This window comes from Doryrhamphus excisus, linkage group LG20 (assembly GCF_037039965.1).
Source record: "Doryrhamphus excisus strain RoL-2023G ecotype Guam linkage group LG20, RoL_Dexc_Guam_v1.1, whole genome shotgun sequence".
Taxonomy (NCBI): domain Eukaryota; kingdom Metazoa; phylum Chordata; class Actinopteri; order Syngnathiformes; family Syngnathidae; genus Doryrhamphus; species Doryrhamphus excisus.
In genome coordinates this window covers 8975198-8996909 of record NC_136376.1, presented here as the reverse complement: position 1 = coordinate 8996909, position 21712 = coordinate 8975198, and the positions used below count along the sequence as shown (strand labels likewise).

Below are 21712 nucleotides of genomic sequence, written 5' to 3'. Positions count from 1 at the left end.
TTTGGTCAACATGAGCAATAAGCCTTTTTTCTCCCTTTTTTTTTTGTTGAGAACTGATATTTTGCTGAAACCTACCTACAGTATGTTCTACTACTGACTACTGAAGAATGAAAAAGGGTAGGAAAAACGTTTTCTTTGTTATATATATATTTTCTATGTAGTGCATGAACACAACATTGTCAAACATAATATTTTATAACTGTGTGCCTTGAAAAATCAGAAAAAATCATAAAACATGGACAAATGAATGAGCTAATCTTTTGACATGAGCTGAATTGAGGTCCTGTGACTGCAAGTGAGTGAGGAACCGGTACAGAGAGAGATACAGTGGAACAAAGCAGCTTGCCGCATGTTGCATGTTAAAATACAAGTTTCAGGCAGAAAACAACAGCCCCAGTCTTACTTCTAGGTCAAGGTCATGGCCCAAGGTCACATTTTATTTATATAGCATACTTAAAACAGTGACTACTGCCCCAAAGTTGTGTACAAATATCAACAACAGTATGGCAGTAAAAATATCATAGTAAATACAGAATTCTACACCATAAAGAAATAATGAGATTATCCCAGAAGTCAAGATATTGCAGACCTCAGCTTGAGAGCAGCAGAGGGAGCTCTTCTGTGCAACCAACCATGGTATATGGAACTACGACAACCAATTGTTAATAAAAATGAATCAATTTTGATCTTATATCTTCTGTGGTTGCTTTTTACAAAAGTCATAACCTGACCCGCCTGCTGATAGACACATTTTCTGACATTTCTGGCAGCTAACCTAAAAATTACCTAAAAAAATTGGCTGTGCAATTTCACACTTGTTGTTATGGACAGTCACTACAGAGATCCAAATGTGATTAGTAACTCCATTATCCATAATATGTCCAATTTAGTGTGTAAGAATGAAGGGAAAGGCTATGTTGTTGTCATACGCACAATTTTCCGGTCTTGCTACTGTTTATAATGTTTTATTTTCTCTTGCATTAACTGCAAGAGTTCCCATCCATGAGTGTATTATTCTTCTTTTCACCCACACATATTCCATTAAAGCCATCAAGTCATTTGGTATTTGTTTTTCATGTTTTTATTTGATCTACCAACAAGTGAAACAGCTCTTTCTTTCACCCCCTCACCATGTTAATTAGACACACTTAAGCTATTTTATTGCTACTTCAGGGATCTTTTTGGTGCTTTTTGGGTAGTGGTTTGGTTTCTGAAAAGCACAGGGCTGCCCTACTTTAGTAACACCCCATACTTCCATTGTATGAGCATCAGGCCAACTCAGTGGAGAATCAACGTCCTTACAGGGATCCCGTCTTGATCCCGTCTTAAGTGACTTTAGCTGTGTGTAGAAGGATGTGGCTGCAACCTGAGATGAAGTACAACGTCATACGCGCTCTGATAAGAATGCACACTTGAAGGACACTTTATTAGGTACACACATAAAATATAATTGACACCTGTATCAACAATTCTGCCTCTAGGATAATAATCCATCCATTTTCTATGCCGCTTCCGCTCACTAGTGTCTTGGGTTCCAATGATAATATTTAATTTTAATTGGTAACCACCCAACCTAAGACAGTTGTGTTCTTGTCACTCTGTTAATGAGTAGGATTACTCAAGTGAATCAATACTTCCACCACACCAGTTGATTTTGCACTGTTGGATCTTAAGGAGGTTCTAAGTGAAACTTCAAAATGCAAAAAGAAGAAATGGGAATGAGACGGGTGTCTCAAGTGGGGGGATCTACCACTTTTTTTTCCATAACCCTCAGGATCGCCTGCACGGCAGTCGAGTGGTTAGCGCGCAGATAACCACTCACAGCTAAGAGACCTGAGTTCAATCACACCCTCAGCCATCTCTATGTGGAGTTTGCATGTTCTCTCCATGCATGTATGGGTTTTCTCCGAGTACTCCGGTTTCCTCCCACATTCCAAAAAATTAATTGGCGACTCCAAATTGTCTATAGGTATGAATGTGAGTGTGAATGGTTGTTTGTCTATATGTGCCCTGTGATTGGCTGGTCGACCAGTCCAGTGTTTACCCCGCCTCTCGCCCGAAGGCAGCTGGGATAGGCTGCAGCACGCCCTCGACCCTCGTGAGGATAAGCGGTAGAAAATGAATGAATGAATGAATGAATGAATGAATGAATGGTAACCACCCAACCTAAGACAGTTGTGTTTATGTCACTCTTTGTTAATGGATAGGATTACTCAAGTGAATCAATACTTCCACCACACCAGTTGATTTTGCACTGTTGGATCTTGAGGAGGTTCTACAATGTGGGGGGGGTCTACCACTTTTTTGTTCCATAACTCTCAAGATCATTGATGAAGTTTAAAATTACCGACTTACTGCGTCCAGTGGGGAGGTTAGTGTGCAATGGCACAGTGCGAGAGGTCTTGTTTATGCAGCTCAACAATCCGACCACATTCAAAAAGAGAACTTTTTTTTTTGCCTTTGCCATCAAGAGATCATGACAGCGTGAAGACCTGACAGAAATTTTTGCCAAGATTTTAGCTTTTAAAGGCTGTCGTCTTAAACTTTTGATCAGTTGATGAACAGCCTATTTCACTTTTATTGATTGTTTTCAATAAATTGCTTACTCAACTTTATTTTTTGTCTCACTCCCATTTCTTCTTTTGGCATTTTCAAGCTCTGCTTAAAATTTTGAGTGTATACGTTATTTATATGTTGTTCAAAATAGTATATTCCTGGATTCTTTTTCAGTGTGAATAAAGTAAATAAGGGTGCACATTTTGGTGTTAATGCATATTATCAATGCTAGGCCTTGATGGAGGTCTGCATTCTAAATCCTGTAGCCATTGCTTCATTCCAATATGCACCAAACTGTATTGTGTTTTTGCTATGCAAACGTATGCAAAAGTATCCTGAAACTCTGGTGTAGTTTTTTCCTCATCTCATAAGTATATGATTAATTCCAATTTTTCATCACAGTGCTAGTCAAACCTCAGCCTTTATGTATCTATGAAGGCCTTCCTGCTTTCATTAGTTCGACCTGTGTAATGTTGTCAAATGGAACAAAGCTTTGGTGGAACAACTTTTTCCTCCCTGCTGCTCTAATATAGACATTAAGATGCCAATACCGCCCCCTCATTTGTTTTCCTCACATATTAAATTATATCTCCTTGACAAGAGGACACTGAACTAAGGTCATGTAGTTCAATGAGACGTGCTTGTTCCTTTCCTCAAATAAATCAATAGCTTTATAATTCCTCTTTCATAAGCTGTGACAAATTCAGCTTGACAGGACTCTGGCCCTCTCAGCATCTAATAAAAGTGGGAATTAGAAACTAATTATAGATCTTCATCCTCGCACCACCCCACCACTTATGACACACATGCGTGCATTTGAGCAAAGGCTACAGCAGCCACTAATTGACTCCTCCAAGTAGCAATGAACACATTGCATGTAGATCAAGTCAAGGTCTATAAAGATGCAATGTTGAAAGAACAGGCATTCATCCATCTATTCATTTTCTATACCGCTTGGCCTCACTGGGGTTGAAGGCGTATGTTGGAGCCTATAGCACCTGACTTTGGACAAGAGGGGTAGTCCACTCTGTACATGTCAGAAATAACAAGCAGTGAAGGGAATTTAATTTAATTTGACCTTAACAATTATAAGGAACAAAATAGGAAATCAATCCGGTGCTGTTCTTTGGACGAGGACAAACCAGACCACAGAAAACTTTCCGAACTAAACAAAAAATATGTATTATAACTACTGTATACTACTTATAACACAACTAGTTTTGTGTTGTTAATTTGGTGTTGTGTTTTTCTTTGTTTTCAGTAAATGACAATAGCAATAGATTACTATATTGCATCACATTAAGTTCCTCCCTCATGGTTTGAAAGCGCACGAGCCGTTCCTTGGGTTCAGAAAAGTTGGAGACTACTGGGTTGCACTACTTGCTGAAGAAAAACAAAAGCAGACCTCCAGGCTTTACTTTAAAATGTGTACTGAAGTCTCTTTTTCACAGGGTGGACTGATCTATGTCCATGAAGGTTTTTTTTCTTTCTATCATATCAACACTTGGAATTTCAAAACTGACCTCTTCTCTCAAAAGTAGGGCAAACAAGTGAGAGAGATGGTAGATTTTCCTCACGTTTGGTGGTCATAAACATTCTCATGGGACACATATTACATCATTAAAAAGTCAGTTTCGCAAAAGAGGAGATCTTTAAGTAAAGTGTGTTTCCTGGGACAGTGTCTTTCTGTCAGGTTCACTTCAAATGGGCTCCATATGTGAGACTCATGTTAAGGTAACCACTGTGTCAGCCTGTAACTGGGCCTTTGAGTCTACTATTACACAGCTGTTTTCCATTCCAAAAAAAAAGTACAACCCTGAAGTAGATGACACTCGTTTATACAGTTCTATGGTCAGTGAATGTACTACAAACTTTCTGGCAAAATTTCATTAACAATACTTAATCAGATATTTTGATTTTGAGCTAACACATTTTGGCACCTCCTGAGAGTCTGTGGGTTAGATGCAAAAAGCAGACAGAGTGCTTTCAAGGACTGTTTGGGACATGCTGTAATACGTATCATTTATTTCCATCTGTATCCTTTCCCACAAGCTTGCATTTGCTGACACTGCAGTCCAAAATTAGTCTTAACTGAAGTCTTGCGTTTAATCCAGAAGTGTCCAAAGTTTTCCATGTGGTAAAATCGAAGGATCCGAGGCCATCTTAAACAGGCTACATCTCAGCTTTGTGTTAGAAGTGACAAATTACATTTAAACACTGCTTGTTTTTCCACTTTTGCTGTTGTTTTTTCCATTCTTTCATTAATTCATTCATTTTCTACCGCTTATCCTCACAAGGTTCGCAGAGGTGCTGGAGCCTATCCCAGCTGTCTTCGGGCGAGAGGCAGGGTACACCCTGGACTGGTCGCCAGCCAATCACAGGGCACATATAGACAAACAACCATTCACACTCACATTCATACCTATGGACAATTTGGAGTACCCAGAGAAAACCCACGCATGCTCAGGGCAAACATGCAAACTCCACACAAAGATGCCTAAGCGGGGATTCAAACCCGGGTTTACCCGATCTCCTGACTGTGCAGCCAACATGCTAACCACTCGTTCATTGCACGGGGGCCTATTATTATTTTTGTAAATATGCATGTTTGAAGGGGACGTATTTTGATTATTTCCGGCCCTTTGTATTAAGTTGTGGATAGAGCAGCTACACAGGATAAACTGCACAGAAAGCTTTCTAGATCTTCCAGAATCTGTACCTATTCCAGCTGTTGCCAGCCAATCACAGGGCACATATAGACAAACAACCATTCACTCTCACATATGGACAATTTGGAGTCGCCAATTAACCTAGCATGTTTTTGGAATGTGGGAGGAAACCGGAGTACCCGGAGAAAACCCACGCATGCACAGGGAGAACATGCAAACTCCACACAGAGATGGCCGAGGGTGGAATTGAACTTGGGTCTCCTAGTTGTGTGGCATGCCTCATTTTTTAATGTCTTTGGTCATATTCACACTTTCAGTTTATTCTCATGACTTTATTTCTGGAAATTCAGCTTTTTCTGAACCTAATAAAAAAAATTCTTAATACTGCATTATGACTAGATTCTAATATGTCTACTTTATTCTCTTAAAATCACAGCTCTCTTCCCAATTTTTCATGTTATTTATTCGTTTTTGTGTGTGATTGCATTTTTTAAATGTGTCAAGGGCTGCAAATGGTTACCAGGCCGCACTTTGGACACTCCTGGTCTAATCTGACAAGAGGTCTGCTTGACACATCTGTACACATTGGATCTCTGTGGCTATTCACTTCTACTTTGCAATACATGTCAAGCAGCACCTCTGATTTCAACCATTTTTTCCCGCTTCCCACGCACCTGGTACTTCACTGAAGGGTTTTTTTGTTTTCCTATTTCCTGACATAGCAGTCTGATTTTGTCTTTAACTGTGTGTAAATCTGCCAAAACCTTGCAGCACCTTCAAGTGCATTATACGGGTCAACTTTAGCGTCAAACATATTCCATGAATGACACCTTAAGGCATCTTGATTCAGATGTAATTCAAAATGGGTACAATTCTTGCTTGTTCTTTAACTATTAAACTGTTGACTAAAAAAGTACAGATTAAGCTACAACTTCATTTTTCATATTGAACAATAGCTAATTATTAATAATAATAATAATAACTGGTGACTCCAAATTGTCTAAGGTATGAATATGAGTGTGAATGGTTGTTTGTCTATATGTGCCCTGTGATTAGCTGGCGGCCAGTCCAGGGTGTACCCCGCCTCTTGCCCTAAGTCAGCTGGGATAGGCTCCAGCATACCCCTGCGACCTTAATGAGGATAAGCGGTATAGAAAATGTATGGACTGATGGAACAATAACAACAAATACTGTACATACATATGGCTGGTAATTGTGGTAAACCATGTTTTGCGTGTCACTCAAAGGAAAACGACAACCAAGAGAACAAAATAACTGTCAATCATATATTTTTTTGAAATCAGTCAACTCAACTAAACGATCTTTACTTTTGTCCGAGTGTGTCTTCCAACAGACACAACAAAATATCTTCAGAAACCGGTTGCTCCTCTGATTGGTTCTTTCTGTTGGTCTTCCTCTCATTTGTTCTTGCTCTAAAAACGCTGCACCAGTAACGCTGTCCTTCTCCAAAATGGCTTCTGAGGTCTTCTGTGAGTCAGTCAGTTCATTCTCTTGCATGCAATCATCTGTAGTGTCCGTCTTTTGCACCTTTTCTTCCTGTTCATCGACTTGAGTTGAATGTTGAACATCTGGACTTGAATTTGGAGTAGAATCAGGAAAATGGTGGCACGTCCTCTTCAGGTTGGTTCCATCAGTTACGTTATCTTTTTGCTCAAGTTCTGAATTAGTTGACTCTGTGTGACTGTTAGCCTCTGCAGTTTGTGCTAGCAGGTTTTGTATGGTGTCTTGTTCACAGTTTATGTTGTGTTTCTGTACCTCCTGCAGCTTGTCAAAGAGATCCATGCATGTTTGTAGAACCTGGAGCTTCTCTTCCAACTCTGATGCAGACATCTCACCCTCTCTCTCAGTGGAAAGAATGTCAGTAGCCTGGTTCAGGAGCTGTACCTTCATCTTGTGCACAGGCACTATAACCTCCCTCAGCTTCCAGTGAAGCTCCCGAATGGTCCTCCTTGCACCTTCTGCCTTGGCGGTCTCTTTTGAGTGATTCTGTTGAAGCTGGAGTTTCAGGTCTTTCATTATTTTCCAGCTGGCACACAAATTATCGGCACAATGTTGCTTCCTTTCGTCTGACGTCTTTAGCTTTGCTCTCAGATGGATGACCTCGGCCCATAGCTGCGATGTGCTTGCCTCATTTGTTCTCTTTCCATGGAGGTATTCCAGGACAGCAACCTGGACATCCATCTTGCTTCTTAGGGCCTCTCTTTCCTGTGGCTTACAGGACAAGAGACGAGTTTGGTTGGCTTTGAGGTCTTCGGTGATGTCAGTTACAAAGCGGTTAATGGACAACAACATATTAGCGTCCATGATGGACATTTTTACATGCCATCAAAATGTCGTTCTTTACTAATCAATCCATCCATTTAAATCACATTAGAAGCAGCATTTCAATGGCTTTCAAGACCCACAAAGTAGGACTTATGTTGACATCATAAAGGAAATGCCGCATGATGTCATATGTATTCGTGAGAACAGGTGGGCGGGACATTAGCATTATCCAGTGAAAGATACAACTACAATTACTACAAGTGAAAGATTATACTTTGATGAATTATTATGAGGGCTGTCAAAGTTAATGCATTAACGACGCATTAACAGAAGTGTCCTTTCACAATTTTTTTTGACGTGCGATTAACGTGCGCTCCTCCTGTTTGACCCTCGGCCCACACCGTAGCCACAAGCTGGAAAAAATATTGAGGAGAAATGGAGAAAGAAAAGAGTATTTATATTGGTAAAGTTAGCTTCAAAGCCCTGGCAGATGGCGCTTGTAGAAATACAAGTTATTTGTATCTGTTACGCGCTAACGATGGATCTGTGTGATCCCTCGATAGCGCTGCGCCCAACATGGATCCATCATTAGCGCACAAATCGATCGATTTCTGCACTCACGATCGATGGTATATTACTGCGCCCGGTATGGATGTGTGTAATTTGTTTAGGTGCCAACAGATGGCAGCGCTGAGCGTTGTTACTTAAGAATCAACAAGAAGTCGATGCATGCAAATTTCAAATCTTTGTTTAATTGTCAAGCAATTCACTTTGTTACCGTTCTCGGCGGGGGGAGTGTGAACCCTAACCCCTAACCCTAACCCTAACCCTAACCCTAACCCTAACCCTGTCATTGTATGCAATTAGCAGATCAACGATTGTCATTATATCGTCAGCGCAGTGTCAAAGCATCGGTCTCCAGCGCAAGGCAGTTATATCCATCATGAGCGCAGAAATCGATCAATTTGTGCGCTAACGATGGATCCATCTCAGGCGCGGTACTATCGATCGATCGCGCAGATCCATTGTTAGCGCGTAATATATCTACTGTCGCTGTGTTTGACTTATCACAGATTACATGGCCACAGATTACATTGTCATATACAGTGCTATCTTAGCATAAGAGTGGCCAAACTAACTTGTGTTTTTAACATTTCTACATTTCTATGATGATTTTTGCTTTGAACTGCCAGCTAAAATTGGAGTTCCAGCTGCTATTGGCGGGCTATCAATGTGATGACTGTGGCTGAAGTCCTGTGTTATGCTAGCATTAGCGATTTAGCATCGAACTACCACAATTGCGCACATTAGCACTCAAAGTCATCAAATCTTACCTTTATGCATTCCCACATAGTAACAGCATTCAGGAGCAAATATGAGGTGAAAGAAAAAGGGGGGAAATACATCCAAATACATCCATACATCCCTCGGTGCATTGGAGAACTATCAATGGCGCGTTTAATGACCGTCAAAAAAAGTGGGACAAATCGCAGCTCACATTAAACATTAAAAAATGGGAGGATTTCTGAGTAATAGTTACAGTATTGTAATAAAATAATATTCACTGTAATATAATTATTCATTTTTATGTATTTTAATGTGTTTTAAAAGAGAAATGAAATTACATTAGGTTTGCAATTTTTATTAAATGTTTTATGAATATATAATCTTGTGATCCTCTCTGGAAATCAGACTTACGCTCAAGCAGTTTGTGTAGTTGTGCTAGTGGGAGTTGTGATTGGATTCCCATTAGTCTGGCAGCTCATACCATACCACACATTTCCCAAGACAGCCAGTAGTGGAGTCTAGACTGGGCAAACATGAAGCAGGAAGGAGAAGGTGGACGTGGAAAACCAGCACACAAAAACATGGATTGAATCCTCCATATCCTGCATACACTTGAGGGAAATATCAAACGTGATTTATCTGTGAATAATAAAAAGAGGCATTTCTAGTGCTGTATTTTCCTTCAAGCACATCCGTGGATCTCATTTGTGTTTTCCACTACCGTTTACAGTTTTCTGCCCGAAAGACTTTGCCACAGTTGTGTGGGAAAAAAAGGTTTCACACAGAGTACTGCCATGCACGTGAGCTGGGAGTAACAAGATCTGCTCAAAACATGCCTGTGCCTCCGAGGTGCCCTGGTGGCATCTTATTGTCCTGATCCCAGAAACTGAACAGGTATTGACTAAAAAGAAGCAGGAGAAATGAAAAGTTTAGTGCATTTGACAACCTCACAAAATGGATCGTGCTCGATGGTAGAGCACGGAAGAGCCAACACAGAGCCTGACACATGAGTATGAAGCAGCCATTTTTCAACCTGACATGTAATATTGCCTATCGGTGGTCAATGGGAGCACCAGGACGGTTTAAGAGATCTGTTATTGATTCAGAGCAGCTCAATACGTCACTCAGAGAGGAACACTGCAACACCCTAGTAAATAGCAATAATACTGTAGTGCTACACCTATACTTCTACTTTTACAGTAAGTATCAACACAATGTATTGAGCGTCACTGTTATTTCAGTACAAGAGCTTTATGATGATAAATGCCTTTTGCAAAAATATTCTTTCAGTCCAGTGGATTTTGTGTTGAATCAAAAGCCACTTTTACATGAGGACTTTTTTTCTTTCCGAATGACCTTTCCGAAAGCAATGGTATACATGGAAAGGAATATTCCAATCGCGTGTCTACATGCGCCGCTGTAATCAACCAGAATAGTCAATGGGGTATGCGCAGTAAAGCGTAAACACCAACATCACGTGATAATGATTTCCTCCAGTTTTTCTTTCACTTGTGTTTCGTTCGTCCGGTCTTGAAATTTAGTTTGAATCAAAAACAAACTTTCCGCAGCAGTCCAGTGCGGATTGCTCCCCTCCATTTTTTTAAATCAAAAAACGTCTTGAGCTGCGTGTTACGTCATATCTCAGCATTCGCTGAAAGAACGCACCCGGGAACTGGAAAAGATCAAGTTTAATTTTGCTAATATTTTATAATTAAGCTCGGCACATGTTTTATATAGATATATATTTTCTTTTTTAATAAAACTGGACTTGTGATTAAAGTATAGAAGGGTTTAGATTCTGTTCCATAGATGGCGGTAATGTACACGAAAGCTGCTTGCCAACCGCCAATACACAACAGAAGAAGAAAAACACCATGAAGAAGAACACACCCTGACAACTTTCCGTTTGAGCGGGTATAAGATACCTCAATCGGATTGGAGAAAGGAATATTCCACCCCTGTGAATCCGATTACATATTCATTCGGATTGGCACTTTTCTTTCGGAATGAGGTTTGAGCAAATAACCCGAACGGAATAAGAATATTTGGGTCCATGTAAACGTGGCTAAAGTGGACAGTTGAGTTGCATGGCCTACCTTATGGGAATCTACATTTTCTACAATTTTATATCCCGGGATCTGTTCTCATGTGTGTTTATTATCTTTGCCAGCCGGGCTAATAGTTGAACGAGGCTACAAATAGCATGCAAGGTTTATCTATTTAATTGCGTCAAGGACAATAATAAGCCACAACATTAGGTACACTCATCCAATGAGAGTCCATGCTGTCACGTCCGTGTGCACCTATACATACATACATACTGAAACACACACACACATTCACAGACACTTACCCTACCTCATCAGCGGTGACCGTTGTAGGCCAGAGTCCAGAGGCCACATCATTACCATTGCAGTCATGGATCATAGATCCAAGCTCTCACATTTGTCTTTCCTGACCTTGTACGCAGCTGCACTTGCTCTCGTCTTTATGACTTGAAAATAACCCAATATTTCCCCTTCACACTCGTACTATTCCACACAGTCTCAGGCATGAGTATTCAATTATTATCATCATTTGAGGATCCATATTCATTGACATATCTATTGGACCAATGGTGACACAGGCACTGTAGTATGCTGAATTCTTCAAGGACCCCTTGTATATACAGTATATACATATACATACATATGTCCTGTTTGCTTTTGGGAAATAATTTTTATTTCTGTCAGTCTTAATGATTTGTAAACACTTAGTTTCTGCCCGGTGATAACATGATGTGCAGTCATCACGAAATGCTATTGACGTGTTCCTTCATGTAGATGACGCCGAGCTTGCTAATGAAAAAATTCCAGTGTTGACATTGGCTCAACTCTACCGACGCATCTAAAATCCATAAAGCCTGGCCTTCTCTTTGAAAAATGTGATGTATATTTTATAGAAATATTCAAAATTCATATTAAAGGATACAATACAATAATAGCAAATGAATGATGTACTTTCCAGCTGAATTCATTTCTGTATTTTTTATGACTGGAGGGGTGGAGTTGGCAGGAGCTGTTCTCTCAGTTTGAGAGAATCATCTTTGAAAATGAGCAATAAAATGTTTGATGCCTCATACGTGCTTCACTCCAGCTGAGCTCAAATGTGTGGAAAAAACATGACGCACTCGGAGCATTTGTTGAATTAACATACAAATTGCTGATATATTATCGTATGTGTTTTTTTTTTTCAAATCTGGCGAGACAGCATTTTCCTGTCAAAATGTTTGATATTCTGCACTACATGCAGCTTTTGGAAGCCGCTTTGTGATGTTTTACACTGATGAAATAAGCAGGCAGCTTAGCAGAATGTTATCACTTCTATTTAGTCACACTGCGCTGAGCACTCATGCATAATTTTGTACATAAGCATTTACAAAACTCTTGTCGTCTGTTAAGCAAGCAATAAGTTAAGCGATATTTAACCCATATTTAACCGACTGCACTGACCGTCCTACTGCCCTGACTGTGATTTATTCAGTATCTAACATCGATCGGCTTTGGGAGTTCAGATTTTTGGGTCCAGCACATTCTTCTCGGGCTTTGGTGGTAACCGCGGCTTTTGTGAGTCCAATGTCAGACTTTGATGTATGGATGGAGGCGTTTTGTTCAAAGGGACAACCTTTTCTGAGCCCTTCTTTGAAATGATAATGCTCAGGCTTGCTGCAGGTGGAGCTTCTGCTCGGGGTCAATCAAAGTCAAATGGAGGAGCTGCTCACAGCTTTCCCCAAGCGGCGAATGCTAGTGCCTTGGTTGATGTTGCTGTCGGCCCACGCCACATCATCTCTATGAAGCGTGTCGTCTGGATGAGAGGCTTTTAAAGCAGCAGACCATGCCCATGAGTAGATGTTCCTGCCATGTTCATGGAGGAGTCTTAGGACATATTCACAGTATGCCAATCGTACTGCGCCTGATTCACATCTAAAGCACGGCGCGTCTGGTATCCGCACCCATGCAAGGTACACTTCTCTTGCTTCTGATTGGAAGATGTGAGCCCAGGCACAACAATTCAGTGCTCACAGAAATGCATGCATGTCGGAGCAATATATTAGAAGTTAAGCTTGTGTGAACGAGAACAATGCATCTATTGTGTGCCCCGTTGAGGACTTTTGCATGAGTCATATCTAAGTCTTGTGCAACTCTGATTGTGTTGTGTGTGTCAAAATGGCCACTATGAGAAGCTACAAGACTGAAAATGTACTGAGCTAATGAATTGGGGGGCCCAGGAGACTGCAAGGAAAACCCTTTGTACTTTGACATCCTATGCTTTTTGGTTTTACCCTTTTGTGCAGTTGGTTAAACACAGTAACCCAAACAAACTCCAACATTGGCTATTTTCTGATGTACATGTTTTACATAATTGTTACACTTAACAGGAAATGCCATTATGGCTCCGTGTGGTGTTTATCAGCAATCTTTGTCTCAGTAGTCCATACCAAACTTCCGAGTTCAGACCTTTTTTTCTGTTTAAATTTTGCAGGAATGAGGAAAGACCGGATAATTTGGTGTGCTACATTTACATGCACGTAAACCAGAACTAATCAGGTTTACAAACCAGCTGATTCAGAGAGCTGATTAAAAGTGTGAGAGAACCCATAACATAGCAAAATTTACAAAGCTCTAACTATAACATAGCCTTTAAAACATTTTTCCCCCCTCTAGTTTTATCAGGCTGCTTGCGCTGTGAGCCAAGAGACGCAGGTGTGTGTAATTACATCAGCAATAAGGCCTGGACGCCGTCCACCTACCTCAAAGTGAACCCTCTAACCAAACCTACACTGTAGACAACAAAGGAGGCCAACTCTTGGTGATGATGCAGTCATTTATTAAGATATTTCTGGCTGCAGAATTATTCAGTCCCTCTAGAATAATGACACGCACTACTCGTGCATCACACACAACTCTTGTCATATACGGCATGTCGTGTCAGTAATGAATAGACTTTACAAGAAATAATACACAAGGTCGAACACAATCAGTTCCGCCATGCTTGTTGACTTCCAAGTCGTTCTAATTTAGTTGTTGTCATATTTTTCCCATATTAATTTGTGATCATTTCCCATGCTTAAATTGTCACTATTCGAAAATCTTTAACTGTACAGGAGGTGTTTTCAGTGACATTTGAACGTTACCGTCTATCGTAGAAGTAGTGAGAGCTAACCACTGTAGAAAAAGTTCATTTAAAGCAGTGGAATTTAGATCAGTGGATCGGTATTGCGACAATGAATAAGTGTTTGGGGTAGTAATTCATGAGTGTCTTTATGTTATTTATGTTATCATATGCTTATTACAATTAATTTGTGTATGTAACTAATATATGTAAATTTGTACTCATTATTTTGAGGAGTTACATTTTTGGGTTCATGTTTATTATGACATTCTTACTATTTACCTTCGATAACAGGCTGGTAAAATTCACTGTGCTCAAAACACAAGCTTCACATCAAGGATGACAATGGTATGAAATCCAATTTTTGCTTGATTTTTAAAGATTATTTTTGATCAAAAAAAACTAATTTGGTTGAACTCCAAAATGGTACAACTCGGCTATAATTGTCTGCTTGCGTTAGTACCAAGTGGTTCAGTCACTATGTTTAGCTAATGGACCAGCTGCAGGAAACAATAATTGTGATGTCTGTCAGTTGGCACCCAGTTTGTGCCAGTATCACCTGGAACGTCAGATTTTCTGAAACAACTCAAGACATGTCCAGATTTGTTTAGCCTCTGCAGAGGTCTACACCTCATGATTGTCATTTGTTATCTTTGTATGTGCACAATTTCATACCGGCACACTGCATCTCATTAGATTATGCTAGTGTATCTAATTGGGTGTGTTTGGGAGAGTGCATTTTAAACAACATCCACTATGTAAAGTAACTGTAATAATGTGATGATTCGTGAAGGTTACCCTTTTCGCCCAGTGCATTATGTGTTTTTGCTACAACCTTGAACAAAAGCAAATAAATGAATTAATTTAGCAAACATCAATAATGTATGTCTGTTTTGTTTGGTTGCTTCTTAAGCTGATGCTTTTTTTAACAAGGAAGTACAGGAGTGGCGGTTACGGCTTTCTAATGGGTTCAAACATCAGCTAGAGTAAGCATGCAAGGTCAACTTTTAGTCCCTGTTCTGGAAACAGGAATACAACAGGCCAAAAAATGCATGAAATTGTGCTTGCATGTCTTATTCCGGTGCCAGTGCCCCCAATTTAATTATGGGCATGGGTGGTGACAGCTCATCTGTTGCCAGCCAGATGAAGTCGGGGGTCACCCAGTGAACCTTGCACCACAATTATGCGCAACTGAGTCACATACATCAAAATAGCTTGGAGTGTAATATTCTCTCAAAAGAACAACATTCAAAGTCATTTAATGTACTGATCAAAGCGCAAATCATTTTTCTCTGCATGAAAACACTTGGAAATGGCCTCTCAACACCATGTAATGGTGCTTGTTCATCATATAATAATATACAGTTAAAATATATTAGTTTTTAGTTCTCTTGAACCATGCAGGCCAGTTTTCAAACTGTGGAGTTGGAGTTGCCAGAAGAGACATACATACAGAGACATAAATATGACATACATTATATAAAAAATACAAAATGTGTCTTAGTTCGCTACTAATAAATTTAAGTTTTGTTAAAAGAAAATGCATGTAAATGTACTCTGAATTGGTAACACAATGATAGGAGGTTATTTAAGTATAGCTTAGCAAGGGTTCAACACCTTTTTTTCCTGTGCAAGGTGGCCCAGTGGCCACACCGTTAGTTTGATTTCTGACGAGATTAATCTTGTAATGCACTGGCTTTCCCATATGTGTTGAATGTTTGGTTTTGAAAGTTTCAAAGTAGGACTGTAAAAAAAATAACACATTATTTCATTAATTATGATCAATTTTTTTGTGTAATTAGTGCATGTGTACCAGAGCAAGCACGCATCTCTGTTGTGACGGCAGACGCAAGTACAGTGGAGCGTCCACACACAGTCACACAGAGTCTGAAGCTGTTTTGTAATTTCATTCTGACCTGAACACATCAACAGCAGTACAATTCCAACACTGTATACTGTATGTATCTCCAACTCACATACTAGTCAGTTCATCCTGAGAACAGTACTTCCTTATTCTGATTACAAGAATGCAAGATGCATTCAGGGACACTCGCACTCGCTGACATGTGTGTGTAAATAAACAGGGTGACCTCCTCAATATTTTCTCTCCTCTCATGGGTAGGCTGCACAGTGGACGAGTGGTTAGCATGCAGGCCTCACAGCTAGGAGACCCATGTTCAATTCCACCCTCAGCCATCTCTGTGTGGAGTTTGCATGTTCTCCCCGTGCATGTGTGGTTAATTGGCCACTCCAAATTGTCCATAGGTATGAATGTGAGTGTGAATGGTTGTTTGTCTATATGTGCCCTGTGATTGGCTGGCGACCAGTCCAGGGTGTACCCCGCCTCTCGCCTGAAGACAGCTGGGATAGGCTCCAGCACCCCCCACGACCCTCGTGAGGATAAGCGGTAGAAAATGAATGAACAGTAACTCGCGGCCCTCCGGACCCAACAGTGGAACACTCAATGTTTTTTGAAGTGATGAAGTACAGACTCTCACCTCATTGTGTGAAATACATTTTCTTCTCGTTAAGATGACCATGCCTGCCTTCTTTACCAGCCTGGGGATCCAATCATGTTGCGCTCGCTCTTTGGCAAAGACGCTCCAATCAGGGAAGAGTAATGACCAGGCAAGGTGGCATGCAGGGAGCCCAGATTTCTAATTAGTCTTCCATTAACTTTTTTAACCTTGATGGTTGTGGGGTATGCACGTACCGACCTGCACACACACACACACGATGTGTATTGGTCCCCTTCTTTTAAATCTTAAATCTAAAGTTAAATAGTAGGTTTTCTAATCTTCATTACTGATTTAAATTATGCCCACTCTCACCCTAATTAGTATCTTTTTTCTTATATTAGTAGACTAATGCAGTGAAATAAAATGGTCCAATTCTAACGCTAGTATTATAAAGAGCCATATAGTGGTATAAATGAAAGCTGCAGGGTGAGATTGCGATCTCATAGCTTGTGTCATTATCATACTTAAGTATAATAACTCCTTATGCTTTCAGTGGAACTCCTTATGCCAAACATTTTTTTTTCAGTGATGAATGTTGAACTGTAATTTGTTAAGATTCCAATACAATTTCTCCCATTGAAAGGTGACTGTTCTGTGTGACGTAAGTATTGGCAATTTTTATGCATCGTAACTCCGCTCCGAATTCCCATGCAGCGCGCATTAAAAGAGAAAGTGATGAAGTGTTTCTTTCATCATGCATTTACTGTGTAATCCGCATGAGAGTCTTTCCGCTGGTGCTCACCTCCCAAACGCGGTGTGTGTGCAACACTGTGGAAGCCTGCATCAGCCAGTACTTATAGTGGGGGTCATATGTTGATAGTGCTACAAAAAAAACTGAATGGATGCACTCATTTTATAACACTAATATATGTACACCAGGGATGTCCAAAGTGCGGCCGACGGGCCATTTGTGGAACCATTATTTTATAGTCCTGTGAACGGCACATTGTAGAAATCAAGTCTAAAATTAAATTGTAAACATTTTAAAAACAAAAGGCACCTAAGAAAAACTGAAAGTTGTAGAAGAGTTGGTACCAAAAACTAATAAGATAACAGATTATTTACTGACATATACACAGTACACATACAGTATATCCGAATAATTTCAGAATTAAAAATAATGTACAGATTTAAACCCGGCCCATTTCCGGTTAAATCCTACCCACTTCCGGTTTATGCCCCGCCCATTCCGAGTGCAGATATGGATGCAGATCATTTAGATGAGTGAACAAATACAGATAGTGGTGTACCCGCTCATCCTTATTATCTAATTCCCGGGCCGAGTGTCCTGGTTTTCAGTAACCCAATTATGGTCACTGTACTCATATTTTTAACATTCCTAATTGTGAAACAAGCATTACATTTATAATCCTAAAATTTTGTGTCAATGCGCAAACGTGTTTTCATTTTTGTACAGTTCCATTTTGCAGTTATTTAATTTTCCAACACATTGTCCCCTGTAGCGTGTTTTGTCACTCTGAAGTTTATTTCTTTATCTTTGCTACAAGCTCCATCCAGACTGAAGTGAACCAAATGAATAGGTTAAGTAACAAACAGAATAAGCACGGTCTCGTAGCAGCATGTCTTTGTGATTTGCCACAAGGTCGGCAATCATGATTTGTACTGCTTCACAGTGGGCAATCACTTTGAGAACCAAGCTCCATAAAAGACTAATGGAAATTCCTGTGGAGCTTCTGTCCTACGGCATTCTCCATACAGCACATTGTCATATGCGTTATAATGGAATATTATCACTCTTCACACATTGTTTGTCAGTGAGTATACAACTCCAATAGCTTTTTTTTTTGCTTCTCAATGGTAGATTTTTCATTTATTATTCATTTTATTTTATGAACAAACCCCACTAGACATCCAGCAAAGTAAAATGTTCCCATCCTGAAGTGACCCCTAACATTTACTACAAAGCCCTGATCATAAACTATTTATGGATCTATGTTTGTTTGGGAACCAGAGGGGGCCTCTTTGAAGCCGTTTCTTCTTAACAGGGTCCAGAATGGAACTAAAGCTAGTGAGCTGCCTTTGTCCCTCCATATGAGTACTACCTAATAGCCATAATGGTAGCTATTATGCTGCTCTTATGGCTGGTTTATAAAATTGCTATTCTTCAATCTAGTAAATATCAGCTTTCATGGTTGGGAATGAGACCCCTGAAGGCAGCAGTGTTGATGCCACTGTACTAAATGCTGCTGTTTTAGGTTTTCTTTGTCAATGAAACAACTCTATTTGCCTTGTGGTTGTCATTTAGAGTTCAATTATCTATTTACCCCCTCTACCCTCTTCAGGTCAACTTGTTGTTATTACTGATGATACTCTAGGACAGGGGTCTCAAACTCAATTTACCTCGGGGCCACTGGAGCTAGGGTCTGGGCAAGGCTGGGCCGCATCAGGTTTTCCAAAAAAAAAAAAAAAAACGCATTTATTAAAAACAGAAAAATATACAAACTTTTTCAGTGCTTTGGTTCCGATTTTCTACAATAAAAGCTCTGATAAAACATTCCACTGTTCTCAAATATCTTAATTTTTATTTTTCTGCACAAAATAAGATGAAAGATAAATAAACAAATCAAGAATAAAGAAAATCAATCAATCAGTAATAAATAAATATAATAATAATAATAAAACAGCAAATAATAAAAACTTAAGAAACCACATACAGTTGGTGGGTAGACAAATTATTTTTTTCAGATTAAAATGAACAAAGCATTATTAGAGCCCTGTAGACATGACAAAACACGACTATAGTCACATTTATACTCTTTTTATTTACAACATATTGCCCAACTGCAGGGTCTTGAGATACATGCTAACTCGCAAACTAGAGAGCTAGCGACCTAAACCGTAGCCTTCAAGTTATTTCCTTTAAACTTAAATAGCCAAAAACTTACCACTTCCACACGGATAGGGAGGATAACTATTAACAATTATTTAACCTCTAACATGAACATCAATCAAACGTAATAATTTTTTCTGGGTACATGATACCATACAGCATCCATATCAAACTTGCGCGGGCTGCACTAACATTAAACTTTCATATCAAGGCGGGGGCCTCAAACTAGTGTCCTGCGGGCCACATTTGGCCCGCGGGCCGCGTGTTTGAGACCCCTGCTCCAGGATCATTGGAAGTCAGCTTATTATATATTTGTGTCCATGCTATTTTGTTTTTATTTGACCGTTTAGTATACAGGTGAAACTGCAAGAATATAAACATGAAACTTGCTTAACTTTCTTTTTAGCCAAATTGTTCAGGCTACTGTACTTTTTTAAAGATAGCAATATCGATGTAATTATAACTTTATTACCCCCAGAAGTGACATTAAAAAATGAAGTTGCCATTTTAATTTTGTAAATTGCATGCTCAGTGAAAGCACTCCAAATTGCTTATTCCTTTTGTTGTCTTGAAGGATATTGCTGCGCTGTAACATGCACCCATTCACTAATGCTAATTCTGGTTATGTGCTGTAGTATTTGCTCAAAGCGATCTCTGATGACTAATTCATGGGGTCTCGATAGGGCTAGTACCTAATCAGACTCCTGAGCCAAGCTGATTGCGTCTTGCTAATGCACAAAGTTTTAATAACCAAAATCTTCCTGTTGGTTACTCTATTATTGAACACACTAAGTTTACAATTAATTGTTTGTCCTTCTTTTTTTTTCCATGCAGATCACACGAGTCATTTTCTGTGTCTTCCTTGAAACTGACTTTACCATCTACAAGAAGAAGATGGCGGTTGTCTTTCAAGGTAAGTGTTTTAATGAATGCTGACTTTGCCTTAGTCGTTCTTACACTCCTTTAACAGTAGAGAAATTGCAATTAAAACCTGATCGAGCCTTTGAAATTGAATAGAGTTTGATTTCCTTCCAATTCTAATTTCAAAGGCATTCTCCACACACAAACTCAACCTTTTGAGCACATTTGAGCATAGCTGGAGACAAAGTAGGGGCGAGTAACTAACGTGGAAGTCTACAGTTCCAAAGTATGCACTTCCACACTTATACTTAGTTTTTTCAATGCATAAGTGTGATACATACAGTAGTAGTAGTACAGGGGGCAAGTAGCTAACGTGGCAGTCTTCGGTTCCAAAGTATGCACTTCCACACTTATACTTAGTCTTTTCCATGCATAAGTGTGATATACTGTAATACATACAGTAGTAGTAGTATATTAATACAGTAGTTCTACCACGGTGCGCTGTTGACAGCGGACTTGCTCATCTTCCTCTTGTCATGCCACTGCTGTGTCCTCCAAATGTGGCCTCCAGCTCTCCGATTAAGATATCCACCTCAATTTCAGTGAAGTTGCACTTCTTCTTCTTCACTTCTTAAGTGAAGGCGAATTGAAGGTGTGGCGAATGCGTGATGTGATGTGGAGTTGCACATTTGGACAGCAGGTGAAGCTCAAATTGCGTGAATGTGTGCGTTAGGGTGCATCAAATTTGAATTGGAAATTTTTATTTCATAATATCAATTTGGCTGGCATTTCATTTTTTTCTAATGAATAATAAAAATGTCTTCTGCAAAGTTTTGAGGAAATCCATTGAGATTTAGGGGTGCCACCTCACACATAAATACTTTTGTAAAATTTCGGAAAATGTGCAATTTCTAATTTCTAATTGCCAAAAAGTTGACCTGGACATATTGAGTACAATGAACTTCTATACAACATCATTTTTTATAGGGTTATTAAAGTAAATATATTTGTTTTCTCTTTTTGGGCAGATTGTGTATTTCTCAGAATTCAACTTTCAAGATTCTCCATTCATTTGTCCTATTGACAAAATGAATGGCGGTAAATGGGACATGTTCACACGGCCTTACCCTGAATTTTTTATAGCAGTGATGGATATTTGACATACATATAAAGTTTAAACATTTTTTTATTTTATTTGTATTTTATTGTAAACACAAGGGGCAATAGTAACATATTTAAATAACAATTCATGGCGACCATTGAGCACTGTTCACTACTTTATTCCACAAAAACAGATGTATGGTGGCACCCCTAAATAATCATGTATTGGAAAAATATTTTTTATGTGTTGTTTCTACATATACATATTGGAACACTTTTAGTACCCAGCCATATCAAAATTCAATAATTGGGTTTTTTGATGCACACAAGTGTGCGTACATCACTTTTTTTGGTCTGAATATTTTTGTCCGTACATACATTTTGGATTTCTGGCTTACGCAGAGGTTTAGTCAGTTTTATGAGTAAGGCCC

General features: G+C 39.4%; 1 protein-coding gene across 2 annotated transcripts in view; it reads left to right on the top strand.

Annotated features, from left to right (window-relative positions):
- macrod2 (mono-ADP ribosylhydrolase 2) overlaps positions 1–21712 on the top strand; it is a 452466-nt gene that overhangs the window by 381635 nt on the left and 49119 nt on the right. For both annotated transcript variants that reach the window (XM_058058340.2, XM_058058339.2), the window contains exon 9: positions 20154–20232. In XM_058058340.2, coding sequence (XP_057914323.2) covers positions 20154–20232 — 79 coding nt within the window. The remainder of the gene's footprint in view (positions 1–20153; positions 20233–21712) is intronic.